Source organism: Triturus cristatus, chromosome 2_1 (assembly GCF_964204655.1).
Source record: "Triturus cristatus chromosome 2_1, aTriCri1.1, whole genome shotgun sequence".
Lineage (NCBI taxonomy): Eukaryota > Metazoa > Chordata > Amphibia > Caudata > Salamandridae > Triturus > Triturus cristatus.
In genome coordinates, this window is record NC_140581.1 from 499,402,226 (window position 1) to 499,419,417 (window position 17,192).

At 45.8% G+C, this 17,192-nt stretch overlaps 1 protein-coding gene across 1 annotated transcript in view; it reads right to left on the reverse strand.

Annotated features, from left to right (window-relative positions):
- Nucleotides 1–17,192, reverse strand: part of LOC146865547 (baculoviral IAP repeat-containing protein 1-like) — a 932,191-nt gene that overhangs the window by 91,586 nt on the left and 823,413 nt on the right. The window contains exon 9 of the mRNA XM_085632362.1: nt 8,629–8,718. Within this exon, the coding sequence (XP_085488488.1) occupies nt 8,629–8,718 (90 nt within the window). The remainder of the gene's footprint in view (nt 1–8,628; nt 8,719–17,192) is intronic.

The following is a 17,192-nucleotide window of genomic DNA, read 5'->3' on the forward strand; positions in this document are numbered from 1 at the left end:
TCTCCTGGCCGTTGCGTTTAATTAAACCAACTTGTTCCTGTTTTGCCAAACAGCTCTTGTCTTTTTATTTAGTTAAGGTAAAATCATAATCGAACTACATTTTGGTGAGCCAGGCAGGAGAGATTGATTTATTGAGCCCGACTGCTGTCGAAGGAAGGACCAATCTGCGCAATGAGATCGGTGAACACCATAATTGATTAGAAGTTCTGCTGAATCAGCGGGGCGGTGGTCCGTGCACAGACAGCCCTCACAGGGTAAGAGACTACATCTGATCCTTATTCCCAGTACGTGGCAAGTGGCAAACTAGGACATGTGCGTGGATCACCTTTGCTTTTCCCCTAGTCAGCACGCTAGAGAAGGCGAAGGTAGCTACAGCTACTATGCTGGATACAGAGGTACGCTTGTCCTTGGGTGTCAGATAGGGACCGCCTGGACCACTGGACATGGTAGAGAGGCACGCATAGGCTCTGATTGTAATATAGGGCTAGCATATCAATCTTATTTCTTTGTTTCAAAGAGTTATTAGTGCTATCAGGTTTTGTGTTTTTTACACTGGTAGCATCTAACACAAGTCAGAGTTGTTAATCGCTTGGATGGTTGGGCGTTAGGCACTCCTCCTGGGTGTGATATAGGGTGTAATTCAGAAGTTAGGGAACAATTCGGAACCTTGGTGAATACGGTGTAGCTTGTGTCTGGCCACAGAGGGTTGATAATAGTCAGGTTATTCCTTTTCCTCCACACAAATTGTTGCTTTTTTTGTTCACCGAGCGCATACTGACAGACTGACTCACTTATCTCCACGTATTACACGGAGCATCCCCTCGCCTGGGGCTGTAGGCGCTAGGTGGGGGCTAAGGTTTTGGAAAAAGAAGATTTTTTTCTGTCAACCTTTTCACTTTTAGTCTCTTTTAGATTTTTCCATGTATGCATTTATTGATGTTGTGATGCAGTTAAAATGTAGCAATTTTGCTTCATGTTATAATGTTATGTTAGTGACTCTATGCTTTATGAAATAATAACCAGGTTTTCTAGTTTACTGCTACAAATCAACTTGTTCTGTTCTGAACTAACAATTATTGCACTTTGTTACAGGTTGTTATTATTTCATTGCATTTGTCTTTGTCTACTGTTAAATGTTCTTTTCCTTCATGCATCAATTTTTTTTTTTTACAACTTGAAACCAGTAGATTGTTTTCGGTATCACCCCATTTGCACAGTAATCCCCATAATTAAAGTAGAAATCGTACTCATTTAAAATCTCGAGACGATCAACATTTTTGTAAGTTCCTTAAACGAGTTCCCTAATCCATCATGGAGACGCTACTCGACCATATGCAAGCTAGGTTTCCCACACAGGCCGGGTAAATAGGAAAACATTGCAGTGAGTGGCACACCCATACCATTCTCTGGCCTGAGGGGGGGACATTCAATACCAACATCCAAGAAAACACAAAGACCCACATACAGACCAGGTATGCAAGACAAAAATAGTCTGAGCGAGAGGCTCTACTAGAACTATGGGCCATCTTCAAGATGAGCCTCTACTACAAGTATTAGCCCGAGTCCGTAAGTGAGGCATCTGCACCTCCCCCACCATACACCAGCAGGGATGTACTCTCGCTGATGCTGGCCATTACAGCATCCCCTGCGCTGGGTTACACCAATCCAGCAGTCCATTGGCCTGGTGGACCTCCCCCGGACAGCAAGCTATCAGATCAAGGGGGGCCAACCAGCGCAGACGCAGTGGCCAACCAGCCCAGACGCTGTCAGCCCCGGCTCAGTCCAGTGCCAGGCTCCCTCTGTGTTCGACCCCCCCCACCCATCAGTCGCGATACATCAGGTCCAAGCTGCACAGGGAACACATGCTCCTGACCACCCCACAGGGTGCTCTAAGATCAGAGGAAAGTTTGTGGCCCTCCTGGAAGATGATTCCATCAGTGGAGTGGAAGAAAGGGCCCCAGTCCTCCAAAATCCGACTCCGAAGGGGAAGTTGGGGGTTATACTCCCCCAAGGTATGCCTATGGTGCGGAGGAAGCATCTGGGTGTGAGCTTGAGGACAAGACATTGCCTAGAAGAACAACACGCAGTACAGTGCGAAGGAGGCAACCCAGGTGGGAAGTAGAGGACAGGCTCTCGCCTGGGAAGCCCAGAAGTGAGGGCAAACGATTCCCCTTTCCCGAAGGGAACCAGAGCTAGGCCTTGGGTCCCACATAGGGATGGGCCCAGAAAAGAGTCAGAAGGAAGGCCCCAATAAGAAGTACACACTTCACCGGGTCGTTGGCGCGAGAGAGGGGCCGACCAAGAAATAAGTGGTCAAGATAGTTTGACTGAAACACAATTGAAACACAGCAGGGAACAGCATGGCACCTTTGCGCGCGCTCAAGGAGAGTGACGACTAGGATGTCCGCCACTCCCCCCGAACGCGCCGGTCAGAAAGATCAACCCCTAGAGAGATAGTATCCAGAGAAGAGGGTGAGGACTACTCGCTGCCTTTTTTCCCTCTACTGGCCTACTGGACCGAAAGGAAGTGACAGTATGATCGTCTCTGGCCGGAGGAGGGATCCTTCGAACCCGAGGACACGGTCATTGCAGAGGACTGCATTCAGCATGGAGAGAGGATCAGAGATAGAACTACCCCTACATGCAGGAATGCCTGAGACAATGGGAGTGCTACATCGGGGAGAAATCGACAGAACTGCCCGCTCCAGAATTTGTCTGCTACTGCAGAACGGTGCAGCAGAGACCATCTACGTGCCTTGGGCACAGATGGACGAAGAAGGGCTCAGGAACAAACTGCCCCCATTGATGGACAAGATAGGAAATGAGATCTCATGCTTTGAGAAGAACACCGTGGGTATAAACTTAGCCATAGGTGACATCAAAAGTCTGCTCAACAGCCTCATCGGGGAGCAGACCAACATGGTGTTCTCCTGAGCCCGCATCCCCACAGTCACACTTATCAACACCAAGCATGACTAGGCCGTATTTAACTCATTCAGACACCAGATCTGGATGGCCCTGAGGGAGATATTCCCTGACCAGCCAGGCGAATGAGGACTGATGGCAGAGAGCATGATACCTGTGAAGACAGTGACTGAATTCCTAGATAGAATGAGAAAACGAAGGGGACAAGAGACAGGACACGGGTCCCCAGGTTACATTCTTCTACAACATCCGCAAATAGGGACTACCCACTGAAATCCACCCCGGAATAGATGGTGTAGTAGGGCTAGACACTAAACCTTGGTGGGAAATACAGGCCCACATTTTACACCATTACTGGAAAGGACAGGGAAAAGCAGGAGCAGGCCCAGAGAGACACCGCCTAACTGATCCAACAAAAGTTGAAAAAAATGCCCTTGAGGGGACCACGTTGGCCTCGAACATCCAGATGGCACCAGTCTCAGGGGAACTCTGTCTGCAGACCCTGGAGAGTATCCACCCAGTCCTAGTGGCCAAGATCAGGGAGGCTGGGTCCAAACCGGCCTTATAGAGTGCCACTATTGTCAGAGTGGGCAACATGGGTAACAGGTGCCATCTAAAAATGTAGCACAATCAGAATGGATTAGTACCGGGCCAAGCCCCACAGAGCATCCACCCCCACAACCAAGCCCAGAACACGCAAATGCATTGCACAGACAGCTTCACGGCTGCATCCACCCCACCGTAACAGGGGTCATGGGGTTGACTGAGCAAAGGGCAACTGCCGCAACAGACAGGGAGCTCAGTTCAACAGGGACCGGGCCCACAGCAAGGAGGGGTGACTATCTGCGGTGGTAATGCCCTAGCACAATCACAGGATACAAACATGCAGTGGATCTAAAACCTTAGTACGGCATCCACTTCATACCCACTTCAGAAAACTCACTACAACAATAAGGACAAGCGACGCAGCATTAGTGTAAACTCTAGCCTTTACTTACACACAGGAAAACCTCAGGGCCACCATACTATGTCGACCGGGAATATACGCTAGAGTTTGCTATCCGGGTACCGGTAGGGGCCTGGGACTCTTACTGCTGTTAATCCGCCAGGGCAGGGTTGGCTGACCATGCCCCAGGGTGCAAACACTCTGACGACTGAGCAGGGCGGCGCACAACTGGAGCATAAAAGCAGTCACCAAGGTCCCTTCGCTCAAGTCACTAAGACTCCCCCCAGATCAAAAGCACCCCATTCTTCAAAATCTTTCAGGCCTCCTCCAAATGGAAGCCCCCTGTATAGTTCCAAAGTGATGCAAAGGCTCCAGCGACGGAAGCCAGGTCTTCCGTGTGCTTGAGGGAGCAGGGCCTGAGATGACCATAGAACTCCGTTGTTCATGCACCAAGTCAATAGAGCCATTCACCCGGGCGATCAGCCATTTCAGTTTGCTTAATCACAGTGTGACAAACCCCAACTGCACACCTGACTCCCATTGTGGGCAGAACATTCTGCCTCCTCCTCCTCCTTTCCACTAATGCTTCCAAACACATCCAAAGATCTGCTCATCGGATCATGCCCCTATAAAGCAGCAGGAGTAGCATGACACTGGGCAAGAAGCCCCTGATTCCAGCTGAAAGCGGCAGATCCAAAACATCCTAAACCCAAGGGAGAGGGTATCGACGGGAGGAAGAGGGTCTCCACTGATGACCTTTGCAGCCCTTGCACAAGGTGCCGTAATAGGCTCACCAACCACACCCAGCTGGTCATATGACATTCACAGGGTCTCATGAAACATCGTTGAAGGAAGCAATAGGCACAATCCCAGTCATGGCAACATCCAAGTCACTGGGGCCACAGAACAGCTTCCCAGCGACCACACGACCCTAGTCCATAGGGAAAATCCATCGAGTTCATTAGTGTTATCTACATCAGGCAGGGCACACAAAGTCCCAATGGGACCCAAGACACTTGTTGGAAAAAACACAGCAAACAAACACAATTCCAGCCCTGCATGTCTGTACGTGTGCCCCAAACTACCCCTTCCCTACTACCTCCGACAAGCTTCGTTAGAAGAAAACCACTGAAAAACACCCAAAGAAATCCACACATATTAGTCTAAAAGTAGACCAAACACCACAGCCTTCAGGAAGGAGGGGGTAACCAGCAACTCAACCCAATTAGAGAAAATCTCATTCCATGCCATGTGCAGAAACCCAAGGGATGCGCAAGTGTAAACAGACACGTTGGCCTAAAAATGAAAACATTCACTTCCCCTCACAATTGTACACAGCCCATGCTGGTCAAAAGGACACCTCCGCACCGGTTAAACATCACACCTTTAAATGGAGCAGCCCACAATTAAGAGTACTGTCCCCACCATAGCAAGGAGAGGGGGATCCAAAATACAAATAGCACTAAAATTAGTTGAAACTCACCATTCCCCAAAATTTCTAGCAACTCCTTCCAGCACCTCACTATGAAAAATCGCTCACAGTAAAACAATGGAATGTGTCAGTAAAAAGAAAACCCAGGATTTTTCTGAACAACTGCCTAATGATGTGTTTGATCCAAGCTAGCCTACAACCCACAGCTCTATCCTACAGGTCTGCGAACGAGCTGCAAGTGCACCATCATGGCCGCGGGACACAACCCCTTCGATCAAAGCTTTCAAAACGGCTTTCACAAGGCCAACCGCTCAGTAGCACGGACTACAAATTGACTTTACAACCATATTTATAAAAAGACTCTTTTTGTACTGCACCAAGAAAAGACACCTCTGGACGCCCAGATGACAGACATTTCCCCTGAAGACCATCCTGCAGCCTAAGAATGTTTTCAAAGTTACGTATTTTTTATATTGTGTTGCAAAAAGTGTCAAAAGTTACATAACAAGGAATATCTTCATCCTTCATACATGTACAGGAGCGGCATAAAACGGTAACATGGATGAGGGGTACATCATATTTGACAAAGGGAAGTGAGGGGGTGGGACAAAGGGAGGGTTGGGGGGTGGTGGAGGCAGCCAGAGGAGGTGTGGGTTTGATGTTTCCAAAGGGGGCCCATATGCTGTCCCAGTTGGCGCTATTGATCGTGGGTGTTGGGGGGCTGCTAAGAGCGGGTGTTGGATGATCAGACAGCTGGTGCCCATGTTGCTGGTATCTAGACGTTTCCCCAAGGCAAGAGGGAGCCTGCCTGAGATGTCCTAAGTGGCCCCTGTTTGCGCAATGGGGGGAGCGGGAAAGGTGTAGTAGTAGTACCCTGCGAAGGGGAGTCTCATGTGGTGGGTAGTGAGCATGCGTGACAGGCTGTGGTGCCATTGGGGCCATGCATTTCCAGCCTATGTGTGGAGGGCAAGAGCGGGATGGATAAAGGGGAGCACCGTTGGCAAGGGAGGAGGAGGGATGGTAGTGACCACTGTCCACTGCCTCCACTTCTGCAATCATTGTTGTGGTCAGACAGCGCTGCCAAGATGGGTGCTACCTGCCGGGGGGGAGGTATGGGATGGGCAGTTCCATCTGACTGTGTTGATTGTCACCTCCGTTGCCATTGGGGTGAAGAGGGGTGAGTCATTTGTTGGGGACTGTAGGTCTGCGTATCCGTGGGGAAGGAGAGGGGAGGGGGAAGAGGAGAGAGAGGGGGTGGGGGAAGGATGGAACGGAAGAGATTATAGACGAAGGGATGACTGGGTGATGGGTATCAGTAGGGCTGCTGGGGGGGTGGTGCAGGTATAAAAGATGACTAACGCTGGGAAGGGCAGGGCTACAGTGGGGAGGGCATGGAGGGGAGAGGTATGAGAGAGTTTCAGGGCCTGGACCGCTCAGGGTATGCGTGAAGAAGGGGGGGAAGATAGCAGGCCAGGAAGCAGTGCGTGGGAGAACTGGTTGGGTGTATCACGTGGTTTATGCTATTGTATAAGGTGATGTTACCCATTCCTCTCCCTATGGTTATGTCGATTGCTGTGGGGGAAGTGTGGGGTGGGGGGTCCCGGACTGCCTGTCGTGTGGTTCTTGTCCTGCAAGAAGGGTGCCCATGTTTGCAGAAACAGATCGGACTGGTCCTGTAGGTTGTATATGACGCGTTCGTGGAAAGCAGCTTGTATCATGGCAACTAGTCAAGTCTCTTGCATCAGGGGTGTTGGTGACATCCACTGCCGGAGGATGCAGAACTTGGCTGTGGCCATGGCTGTATGGAAGAGGCGTCACTGCGGGTTTGATAGCTCTGGCCAGTGCTGTAAGTCATGGAGGACCCCAACCAATGCCTCTTGAGTGACAAATCACAGGTGGGGTCTCCTTAGCCCAAAGACAAACGTGCACCCGTCAAAAAGCCTGATTGATGCCATAGATAGGTAGTCACACCAGAAACAGGACTTAGGAGATTGGCCCAAGGCACGTCTTCTCAAAATACCACAAAAATTAGATGCCACATGTAGCTAGGAACACTCAGCCAACCAGGACACCACATGCACACAGCACAGGGCGATCATATGCCACCACAGCAGACATCTGGACACGCACACACTGGCCTACACTAGCTCTAACCGAGGTCGAGAGCCACTTGTGTCCCCTAATCTGACGTTTTTTCTAGTTATTTATGACTATGATGACTTTCAAAGTATGTCAAAGTGTTTTATTGTACCAAAAAAAAAAATATATATATATGTGCGGCCCAAACGTCTGTACTTTGAGACTGTCTTCAGACACGCCTCTGTTGATACTCTCCTGGCTGCTGCATTTAATTAAACCAACTTGTTCCTGGTTTGCCAAACGCCTCTTGTCTTTTCATTTATTTAAGGTAAAATCGTATTCATGCAAGAGATAAACAAAGCAAAAAACAGAGGCAATAAGCAAGGCAGACAGAAAAACAATGGCAATAAAATGCAATCAGAAAAAATAGTAAGAGGGGTTTGAGAGAGAGAGAGAGCGCGAGAGTGTCAGTAGAGAGAAGCTTCCGTAGAATGAGGCAGGGACTTCACAGCACAGGAGTGGGCTCCGGAAGGGCTTTGCCTGGTGGGAGGACAAGACGCAGGTAATTCCTATGTGCAGGCCAGGAAACACCCATTATACAAGGAAAAAAAGAACTTAACACAAACAATAGTCTTTGAATGAAAATGTGGGGGCAGATTTACAAGCCCCTTGCGCCACTTTTGCGTCATTTTCCCCATGTTAGAAGAGACGCAAAAGTGGCGCAAGGGGCTTGTAAATCTGCCCAGTGGAATTTCAGATCGTAAATTTATGAACTGAGTTTAAAGTTACCTTGAGTTACTAGCCTGGGTTTAGCGTGACCTTGAGTTAGTTGCCTGCTAGTGAGGATGAGATCCTTACCTTTCTAGTCCGCATTAAGAGGACTCTGGTACTGTTCTCACTCACCTAAATTTAGGGACTTCTGACCAACTCCTGAACCGCAGCTGGAGTGCTCTCGTTGACTGTATTTTTTTGTGCTGTGATTTTGTTGATTGTTTGTACAATCTGTGACTTTACTCTGCCTCATCTCATGACAATACGCAGTGTCAAACAATAGTCTATGGTTGCATGTGAAGCCTTCCATGTGATGGGGTTATGTGGGAGATTAAACCTTGACATTTTGCACGCAATTTAACAGATATTCAGGGATTCCCAACTAGGAACCTTTGGAATAAATCAATCTGATCAAGACACTCAGGTAGTTTTTAACTGAGGAAATTTTGCCTATCAAATAACATTTAAAACATACCGAAATCTCCTGATATATCTTCGTACATAACTTGCAAGTCACTGAGATCCAGAACCTTAAGTGATGATTGAAAGCGAGGCAGTGCTGCACCTAGAAAATTGTAACACCAGACATCACATTAGGTAGCAAATAAACAAAATTACATTATTGCATTACAGAGACTGCAAGTAGAATGACAAGCCGGCTTTATGTCATACGAAAACTATGGACCCGATTAAAAAATAAAAACTTGATTTGCACCTGCGTTTGGAGTAAAAAAAAAATGTTTTAATTCAGAGAGAAACAGTCACTGTTTCACATGAGTAGCTCTGGAATTCACTTATGAATTCTAAGGTCCCCAAATGCAAAAGCATTTCATCATGTGTAAATGTAAAAATTTACATTAACAGCGCATACAACTTTGCAAAATAGCATTAGCGTATTAATCCATTTGGTAACTTTGTTTAAGATTGTAAGATTTATTTCCTATCTTAAAACAACAGTAAAATAAACACAAATGAAAAAGCACTGATACTGACACGTTTGACAGATAATGCAGACATTTTTCCTATTCAGAGGCAACAATTTTATTGCATTCGATCATTGGGAAAATATTCACAACTTAATAAAATCATTTCAGCCAAACACCGTCATATTTCCTCTGAATGAACCTTCGCAGGGTCTGCGGTAGGAATCCTTAGACCAACAGCTTCGAGGACATCAGGCCTTCGGTCTAAATACTTCAGACCAACATCTCTATTTCGGATGGATGTTTTGACATACTTTATTTGTGTTTGGGACTTCCAAGGAAAAGCTGTGTGGTCCTCAGCAGAAAAAAATAATATTGTCCCCCACACGCTGGGAAAGAACTCCCAGGGAGCCACGTCTATTAGTTTTTAGGTCTCACATAGGCAGCGCATGCGCTGCCTCTCCGAGTCATCAAGTAATCAGTATTAGTGGTGAAACTCCACCCTTTGCATTTCTATTTGTTTTGTCACTTGCCATTGGTTAAATATGGCATTGCTCTTTTTATCTCGCTCATTGATTGACTGGAGGCCCGATACCTCACTTCCATTTTGCTTCCGTTTTGCAGGAAGCAGCACCGACCAACTACAGTATAGTTCAGCTGCTGGGCTCTTATGTTTTTATTTAGGTACTATTTCCTTGTTTTGTACGCATGCCGGCCCGTGTTCGCGATAGAACGGCGGCATTCGTCCAGCCGAGCATGCTACTTTCAAGCCTGGTGTGGTGCGACAAATCCGGTCAAATAATGCGCCCTGCTTTCAAAACCATAAGACACTAGACAAAAATGCAATGGCATTCTCACTGAAATCTGTACTCGTATCACTTGGCTTTGCTAATCCGTCAGTAAATGACTTTGGAGCACTGTGTGTTGTTGTTACAGATGCGCTCCCTGTGTTCGCGATAGAACGGCGGCATTCATCCAGCCCAGCATTCGTTCAAGCCTGGTGTGGTGCAACAAATCCAGTCAAAGTCCTCATCAAGTTCCCATCCTCAATAACAAAAAAACCAGCACTACGATGCATTCTATAGTGCTTTTTTACTTCTTTTGGTCAACAGCGCCCGGAGGAAAACCGCCTGCAAGGCTTGTCTGTAATATCTTTATCTATGCGTGAAAATCCTCTCCTTATCTATTCGTCTCTGCCCCTCCCTCTGTGTCACTCCCTCCCTCCTTCCTTGTGCCCCCTCTTCCCTCACTTTCTCGTGCTGTCCTTCCCCTCACATGTTTCTCTTCCATCTAGATATCTGCTCTACCTTCCTTTGGGTGTCTCTCTTTCCCTCAAACTCCCTCATATCCTTCACGTGCGCTTCCTCTTCCTTCCTGTCTACCCACCTATCTCGCCATCTCAACAGTAACACCACTTCTTTCCTCAATCTCTTTCTTCTTCTTACATGCTCCTGTTTTCTCCCTTCTCATACCCCCTTCCTTTCTGCGTCTCATTCTCTCTGCCCACTCTCCATGTTCCTATTTCGTGCCCCCTCCGCTATCGGATCTCTCTCTCGCGTCACTCTTTCCATTTGCAGCGACACCCAACTCTCCCCCACCTCAACCACCCTCACAGTGCAGACATGTACTGGGAAGTTTTGGAGACAGAGGGGGAGATTCACCACCTTCCCAGGGTAGACAGGGAGCTCGGAGAAAACAATCAACTTCAAGTTGTGTTGTTCTCATGTTTTACGGCACATGTGATGCTTCGCTAGGTCACGCAATATGATCCTGGACAATGTTACCTGGTGCTGTTTCGTAATGCTATGCTACTAATTGTTATAATGCTATGCTGGACAATGCCGTATAGCTAGATGCTATCTTTAACTGTTCAGTTCTGCTATCCTATGCAGCTGTGTTACTATATATTATACATCACATTGAAGAATAAGAGGCAAGTCCTGTAGGATGGCCATCACCAGTGCTGGACTTGGAAAAACTTTGCTCAGGGAACCTATAAATTGGGGGTCGAGGTGTTGCAAAAAGGGGAAGGAGTTGGGAGAGAGAGTCATAAAAAGCAGTCTGACAGACAACTTATACTTTTTTTTTTTAACTCAGCCACAAAGAAATTGGCAGCAAGGGGAAACATGCCAGTAAACCTGCTCTGGTTTAATTGGTTGCAAATGCTATTCATGTAGTGCTCTCACTATTCTGCATTGTCATCTCTTTCGTTAATGCTTTGCTCTCACTCAGCCATGCAGTGCTAAAATCACTCTTACATAGTGCTGGGTGTCTCTCTCCTATAATGTTGTCTTTTTTCATACAGTGCTTTCATTCCCTCACCTAAAGGCAGGCTGTAACTTGTAAACTTCGCTCACTACAGGATGGCCATACCGAGGAAGAGCTCGGCATGTCACTTCCCCTCCTTCTCTCTCTTTGCTCTTGCCCTCTCCTCTTGTATCTCTCCTCCCTCTTTCCTCACCCAGCCTATCTCTCGCTCACATAAATGCACACCACATAAAACCAATCTATACTACATAGCAACAATCCACATAAACACACACCACATCATGCCACATAATTCCAATCAGCATCATTTCACTCAGTGCAACATTGTTCCACACAAATCAGCTCAATACATTTCCATTACACACCACATAATTCAACAACCCACATAATACAAATCAACAACACAATCACATAACACACTACACCATTCCTCATCACACCACAAAATTCACCAGCACGTAACATAGTCAAACTACACTACATAACACTCCACAACACAAAATACCATACCACAGTTACTCTCCATAACCTACAACGCGCTTCCACATAATCCAACGCACAAAATACCACATAATTACTATTCACATAATTCCACTCCATATCACATACATCCACTCAACAACACGTAAGCAAAAAATATTTACATTTACAGCGCCAATAGCTCTAACTCTCTTTTTCTAAATAATCCGCTGCCGAAAAAAATAAGTAAAAACATTATTATTTACAACGCCATTAGTTCTAACTTTCACAAATGCGAGACCGATTGCATTGCAAATGCTTGTTTGTTTTACTAGCTGGTTTTGGGGGTAAATATGATCGTAGGAAGAAATCAAGAAGCAGGGAGCTAAGTGGGAAAAGCATTCAGCTCGAAGGAAACACAGCTATTGGATGACCGGAACATGGAGGAGATGCAGAGTGGAATAATAATCACTTGTCCAGAAAAGGTGTCTTGCCAGTTTCTAACCAGTTTTACTATCAGATGCACAAATTTATCTTCTTCACTCAAAATGAAGAGCCAACAAAAATTGGTGAGAAATATGAAGGAGATAAAGGGATGTGGACAAATAGAAAGCCAGACCCACCAGTAACAGGACCCAATTAATTTTGTTAATAAACCCCCACTGTGACGCCTGTTCGCATGCTTAAAAACCCAAACATTGAGACGTTTCAGTGTTGCTTCTTAATGTATGTGTAAGTCAACGAATTCAACATTCGCAGTCATTTTGAAAAGTGTCGATAACCATGGGTGGATATGGTTGTTTTGGATAGAACATATCACAATATTGTGAAAGCATGTGTAGGAAGCTGGCTCTGTATATACTATACCAAAATAAGGTATAGTATGCACAGAGTCCAGGGAGTCCACTGAGGTACAGCAGCGGCTAAATTAGTTAAGTACTAACATCTCTCTTTGTGGTATTGTGGGCAAACAGTTAGGCTTATCCAGATGGTGTGTTAAGAATGTATTGTATTCACTCATTTAACACTGATAGCACACACTCAGAGACTGAATCTAGACCAATTAGGTAAGTATAAAAAAAGGTATACTTATGTTTTATTTTTAGAACCAAGCAGGATTTGGTTACAGGTAGTAAAATATACTGTCAAATGCAAGACAATGCCATTGTGGTTGAATTTACAATTGTTACAGGTTGGTATTGGTCCAAAAAGCAGTTTTCATTACACATCAATTACTTTTAGAATCCTTTTAGATTACTTCTAGACTACTTTGTCTACTGGGGGTGGTATGCCTGGATACCACACAGAGGGATCTCACTATACAAGATAAGACTTTTATTGGTTTAAGTTATAATGCCTTTTTCCTCTATACAAAACAACAGTTCAACACTTCAAATATTTTAGGCCATAAATCTCATGACATAGGTTGCTATGGGAGAAAAATGGTTCTTGGTTTCACAGGTAAATAAATGTCTCACAAGTAGAAGTTTTTGGGGGTTAGGACCAAGGTTCTCCAAGGTCTTGGTAGGCACTCCAGTTGCACCACAAGTTTGCAAACTCCATTTGCATGCCTATATTAAACTCAGTTAGTTGAATAAGGGAAGATGGATATGAAGCTATTTAGTTGTTACCCACTAAATGGTGGGGAAGGAAATGATCTGGCCAGGGGGTATTTAAAGATTAAAAATCCTCAGACAGGTCCCAGTATCCCTTTATTCGTGAAACTGTCAGGGATATTAAAATATTAAACTAGGGAATATTCCTGTTGAACCCCCCCCCCCCTAGTTTAATATTTTAATATCCCTGACAGTTCCACAAATAAAGGGATACTGGGATCTGTCTGAGGATTTTTAATCTTTAAATACTCCCTGGCAGTAGCTTTTCAAGAGCTCCCTGGGATACGGTCGAGCCCACCCTGACTTTTAGGGGTCAGGGGTGACCCTATGATGAATCATGACACTACTAGTGTATGTGAGGGTAAGTAAAACAAAAGGAATGATTTCCTTCCCCACCATCTAGTGGGTAACAACTAAATAGCTTCATATCCTTCTTCCCTTATTCAACTAACCGAGTTCAATTTAGGCACGCGAACGGAGTTTGGAACTTGTCGGGTACTTTATGTGGAATAGAGTTACACGGGAGGGTGTACTCCCATTAGAAACCGCCACTCGGCCCTTATGGCATTAGGGGCCCAATGTTAGCCAAAGGGGCAAAAGAGGCCTTCAGTTAGGGACTGCTTACAAGCAAGACACTCTGGTGTAGGAGCACTGCAGGGGCCAACGACCAGCACAGGAGCTGCACCACTAGCGGCACTGGAGCGGTAGGGTGCAAGGTGCCAAGAAGATGTCGGGATCCTGTGATTTTCAATGGAGACCTTCGGTTCGGCAAAGGTGCTACAGGCTAGGACAGGGAGACTTCCTGAAGGTGACCACCGGCTGGAGAGGTAAGTTGGAATCTTGGGGGATGCCTGAACACGGTCGGTTGGGCCACCCAAGGTCAAGGGGCGTTGGGTACCGGGTTGTCTTTTGGCATCAGCTTTCTTTACCAGCTCCATTACACTCGGGGGGACCCCTCATGTTGAGGCTGTAGGCATCATCTTGAAGCTCAAGGGAGGTCAGGAATCTCCAGATCCCAGGTAAATATTGCTGGGGAGACCTCCTCGTGGTGTTGAGCCACTTGAACTTGAGCTGTGGGCGTTGGGTACAGAGTGTTGCAGAATCGCGGAGTCACTGAAACCCGAACTCTGTAGGTTAAGTCTTGGCTTGAGCAAAACCGGTGCTCACGGTCAACAGAGTCTATAAGATGAGTGCAGGGCAGGTCCTCAGGGCTCTGGGGGTTGCTGGCTGCTGGACACGGCAGTTTCTACGCTGTAAGCAGGTCTTAGATGGGACAGGCCAATAGAGCTGGGGCCAAAGCAGTTGGTGTCCTCTTCTTCCTGGGTCAGCACGGCTCTTCGGTCCTTCTTCTTTCTTCCTCGAATCTGAGGAGGCAAGGTTCAGGGCAATATTCAACACTGTGCTAGGGCCGACTTACTACCCTAAACCAGAATGAACACATTACAGTCAAGCCTGAGGACATTGTTATCTCAATCCTCAGCACCAGTCAGGTATTGGTTGAGGGTTCAAAGATTAATGGTGACAATGACAGCAGTGGTCCCATGAATTTGTCTAAATCTGAAAGCAGTCATAAATTATCTGTGGACTCATTGGAACCCTTCTCTGTACAGTTGCAACACAGAAGTCCCATTGGACCTGACAATTGTACAGGAACTGTATTGATGGATCCACAGTCCCAATTTGAAAAAGGTGTACCAATTCAAATGTCTGACCCAGTGTTACTAACAACAGATGCCAGTCTATGGGGATGGGAGCAGTTCTGGGGGATTTGGAAGCAAAGAGGCAGTGGTCCTTGGTGGACAGGAATCGCTCTATTAATTTGAGGGCGTTACCTGCAGTATGGGAATCAGTGCAATACTTCAAGCCACTGTTGCTAGTTGTGAACCTGGTGATACGCACGGACAATCAGGTAGCGAAATGCTACCTGAATCAGCAAGGAGGAAGAAAGCGTCTTCTGAACATGTTGACTTATCAGATTTGTTCATGGGCAGAGAAGACTTAAATTGGCATGAATGCAGTGTACATTCAGGGGGAGCTAAATTTTCAGTTTTCATGCAGACAACTTGAACCGAATCTTCCCTTTTCATTGCTCTACTATTTATCCCATCCTCTGTTTCTTCAGTTCTGTCATCTGTTCAGGAAACACTGGATAAATCTGTTTTCCTCGTCCCACAATTTGCAACTACCAATATTTTGTTCAGAAGTAATTGATTATCAGGCTTGGGTGGCAAATGCCTTCTCAATTGCCTGGACCACAGGCCTCCTGCATATCTTTCCATCAATTCCCTTCCTCCCCAGTGTGCTGCAGAAGATTCGAGAGGAGAGGGTGTCAGTGATTCTGGTAGCCCCATTCTCGCCACTGCACCTGTTACTCAATCTCTCCAAAGACAGATTTTTCAGACTTCTGTTAATTCCATCCCTTCTCCAGTTTCCAGTGTTGCCATTGGGTCAGCTTCAACAGCTGAAGTTGACGGCATCGTTCTTGAAAGGTTAGTATTGGAAGAAATTAGTTGTTCTAGCCAGTTGGCAGCTGAGATCCAGTTATCCTGTGAACAATCCACTCTTTCGTCCTATATGAAAAAGTTCATTTCTTTTGTTACTGGAATCTTTTGTTAAATGGAGTGCTGCTAATGGTTTATATCCTGTTTTGGAAAATCCCTTTTAAATTTTAGAATGTTTAAGAGAAGGTTTTTTGAAGAATCTGGCTCCAGCCACCCTAGCTGCTCATTGGGAGGCGATCAAAGCCATTCTTAGTGCAAAAGGAGAATTGCAGGATATTGTACCAGTGGTGGTAAGGATGCTGCAAAGTTTTCGTCTGAGAAAAGTAGTCACACCAGTTATCATCCCTTCCTGGGATTTCCCTACAGTTCTTCAAGGTTTACAATTACACCCTTTTTGAACCTCTTGATGAGGCAGATATGATCTAGGTGTTACCTAAATTGGCTGTTCTTATACCTATTACATCAGATAGGAGATTGGGTGAATTGGGGGCATTAGTGGTGTCTTATCCCTACTAGCAGACTCTCCCTGATAGAATGGTGTTACGGATGGACCCCATATTATTTTCAAAAGTGTCATCTAAATGTAATTTACAACAGGAGATAGTACTGCCAGTGTTTCGAGAAGGGGTTGATAACCAGGTCCCTTCGCCTTTGTCTTGTTGATTTATTTACAATGCACAAAAGAGTTTCAACTTGTAAAGACACATTTTTTGTCTTTTTTGGAAATGTTAATAAGGGGTAAAAGGTTGCCACCGCAACTCTTATTGGATGGTTTCGACAGTCTATTTGTTAAACCTATATTTCCCTGAGTGAAGTTCCTCCCGGCCAAATTCATGGGCGCTCAACTAGGTCAGTTTCTGCTTCAGGAGCAGAAACTGTAGTAGTGTCAGTCAAAGAAATCTGCAGGGCAGCCACATGGAAATCCCATCATACCATTATTGGCTTGATGTTTGTATTCTTCCTCTAATAACTTTTAACTTGGAGTGGTACATTTATTTATTTTTTATTTTTAAAGGTCTACTTGCGTGACCCATGAGGGTATCACAGTGCTTTACAGATGGTAGGAAATAAGAAACAAGAAAGCAAACCACAACATAATCAAGAAAGGTACAGACTGTGTAAACACACACACAGAGGAAAGTTACCCACATAGGACAAGACAACAGTACAATAGACATGATCCAATAAATGAGTGATAATCATGGGTGAAAATCAAGAGTTAAAAATGTGTGACCTAGTGCAGAAATTTGTTCATAAGCAGTATTTTAACTT